Source organism: Lipotes vexillifer, unplaced genomic scaffold (genome assembly GCF_000442215.2).
Source record: "Lipotes vexillifer unplaced genomic scaffold, Lipotes_vexillifer_v1.1 scaffold408, whole genome shotgun sequence".
Taxonomy (NCBI): Eukaryota; Metazoa; Chordata; class Mammalia; order Artiodactyla; family Lipotidae; genus Lipotes; species Lipotes vexillifer.
This window is the reverse complement of record NW_006787469.1, coordinates 2226874-2229690: the sequence shown is the minus strand read 5'-3', so window position 1 is coordinate 2229690 and position 2817 is coordinate 2226874. Positions and strand designations below refer to the sequence as shown.

Below are 2817 nucleotides of genomic sequence, written 5' to 3'. Positions count from 1 at the left end.
GGAAAGAGTTTCAGCTTTGTAGTCAGATAGATGGAAGTTCAATCCTGGCTACAACAGTAGCTGTGTAACCTTAGGTAAGTCATTTAACCTTCATTTCCACATCCATCAATTGAGGATAATAATACCTACTTAGTAGGTAGAAATGAGCAGTAGAAATAGTGTATATAAAAAGGTTGCATGCCATTCTTAGCAAAGAGTAGGTCCTTAATAAGCAATCATTATTAGATTATGATATCATAAATTGCAAAAGAACATCTTTAAAAGAAGATAATACCCTTTAGAGATTTATATATAGTGCCTAAAATCAAGATTGACTTTGGGTTTATAATTCTATCACATTTGCCCTTGATTTGCATTTATAAAAGAACAAGGTTTTACTCAGACTGTTGTCAGTGGTTTGGTATAAGTAGATGCTGCAGACTAACTTACAAATTAGGTATATCTAGATTTTCGCAGGTAAATCAAGACTTGCGACTCAAGACAATGTTTATATCATACTTACCTAGAACTGTCAAACTAAATTTGAACCAATCTAACAAATAGAAAAGAAATGAAATAATCTTTTAAGAATCGTGTAGTTTTAAAACTTTTGTTGGTGAGCACTGTAGTGTACATAGATGTCAAAATATAATTTACACATAAAATTTATATAATGTTATAAACCAGTTACCTCAATAAATAAAAAGAATTAAAGGGAATTATGTAGTTTTAAAACTAGAAGTTTAAGATGCTGTTAAATTATAGTACTGCAGATTTGCCTGATTTCTGGCCTGTTCATTCAAGAAATATGTATCGAGCACCTACTATGTGCCAGGCACTGTACTAAGTCTTGGGGTTCATCACTGAACAAGACAAGTTTCTTATCTTCATGTTGTTTAAAAGAGTTGGGTGTCTCAGGATTTGTCTGAGAATATTTTGTTTTGAATGAAGTAGGTAGATCTTGTATACAATGAAAAGTCTGTTTAGATGTGCTCTACTGTTTGATTTTGCACCTATGTGCCTGTATATATTATCTTCTGACTCTGATAAAAATGTATTTCCTCTACTTACTAACAAGAAACTAATATATAACTTTGCTACTTTTATTAATGGTATTCTATAAAGGTGAGATAAGACCAAACTGAATTGGAAACCTTTACTTAAAATAATAGCTACGGGGTTTCCCTGTGTCGCAGTGGTTAAAAATCTGCCTGCCAATGCAAAGGACACGGGTTCGAGCCCAGGCCCGGGAAGATCCCACATGCCGCGGAGCAACTAAGCCCATGCGGCACAACTGTGGAAGCCCACGTGCCACAGCTACTGAAGCCTGCGCGCCTAGAGCCCGTGCTCCGCAACAAGAGAAGCCACGACAATAAGAAGACTGCGCACTGCAATGAAGAGTAGCCCCCGCTCACCACAACTAGAGAAAGCCCACGCACAGCAACGAAGACCCAACAAAATAAATAAAATAAATAAATAAATAAATTTATTACCAAAAAAAATAACAGCTACAACTTCACAACAATAATGCATTCACAAGCCTTAAGGATTCTCTTTAAGCGACGTATTTTCATTTTGGAACAAGTTGATGCATTGAGATGAGAATTCTGTTTATTTGGGAGGGAAGTTTTTTTGAATCATAACATTCTTGAACTGTTCTCCAAGTGTTGAAATAATCAGGCTTGCCGCTGTTGCTGAGTGAATTCCCCTCTTTATGTAGAAAAGAACTAGGAAAAATTAAGTATGCCTGTAGATCTGAGCTGATTCATTCTAGCTGACTTCTGAACTCCGTGCTAATTAACTTTTCTATATTTTAGATTAAAGCTTTCTGCACTGAACCAAGATAAACTGTTCACTGATGTAAATAGGAACCTATGGGAAAAAGTGAGACACTACTCTGATGAGGAGGTACTTTTGTCTCATTTTCTGAATCAGTATACACATTTTGAAAAATGTTTATTGTGAAATTAGTAACTGTTACTTGATACTTAGTGATGAGTTCTTTAAAATTTACTTCTCAGATATAATATGTAAACAAGATTTTATTATACATGAATGATTATTAATATATAATCTTTTCAAACCTTAAGTGATCAATTTAATATATGAAATATATTTGAAATTTATTTAGAGTTCCCTTCTTGTTTGCTTTTCACTTAGATTAAGACGGGGAAGAGATTTACTTTAATTGATTAAATAATAAGCAACTCATTTTATATTTGCCCTAATTAAAGAATTTTATTAACTAAGAGCCGGTCATTTTCTAATTTGTAATATAAGTGAATTAAAAGTAAGAATCAAAATTGAAATCTTTGGTTCTGGACTTAAACTATTAAATCGTATTAAATTTGCAAATGAGAAGCCTTAGGAATCAGAGTCTAGGATGGGCAAAGCTTATCAGGTACCAGCTGAACCAGCCTTCCCAGACCATTTGCCTTCTCTAACTCATTTGTTTGAGTGCAGTGTAATCTTTGATTTTCCCTTACAGCTGAAGGCCTTTGGAATTTACCTGAACAAAATAAAATCACGTTTTACCAAGATGACTAAAGTCTTCACTCACCAAGGAAAAGTGTCCCTGTACAGCAAGCTGGTACAGTCGGCTCAGGTAATTTGAGACAGTTAAGAGCTTAGAAAGATCTATTAAAATTACTTTATAGTTGGGGCTTCCCTGGCGGCACAGTGGTTGAGAGTCTGCCTGCCGATGCAGGGGACGCAGGTTCGTGCCCCGGTCCGGGAAGATCCCACATGCCGCGGAGCAGCTGGGCCCGTGAGCCATGGCCACTGAGCCTGCGCGTCCAGAGCCTGTGCTCCGCAACGGGAGAGGCCACAACAGTGAGA

At 36.2% G+C, this 2817-nt stretch overlaps 1 protein-coding gene across 1 annotated transcript in view; it reads left to right on the top strand.

The window, feature by feature from the left end:
• The window catches only part of KNL1 (kinetochore scaffold 1), a 57561-nt gene that overhangs the window by 42209 nt on the left and 12535 nt on the right, over positions 1-2817 (top strand). The window contains 2 exon segments of the mRNA XM_007460204.1: positions 1797-1887; positions 2468-2584. Of these exon segments, the coding sequence (XP_007460266.1) occupies positions 1797-1887; positions 2468-2584 (208 nt within the window).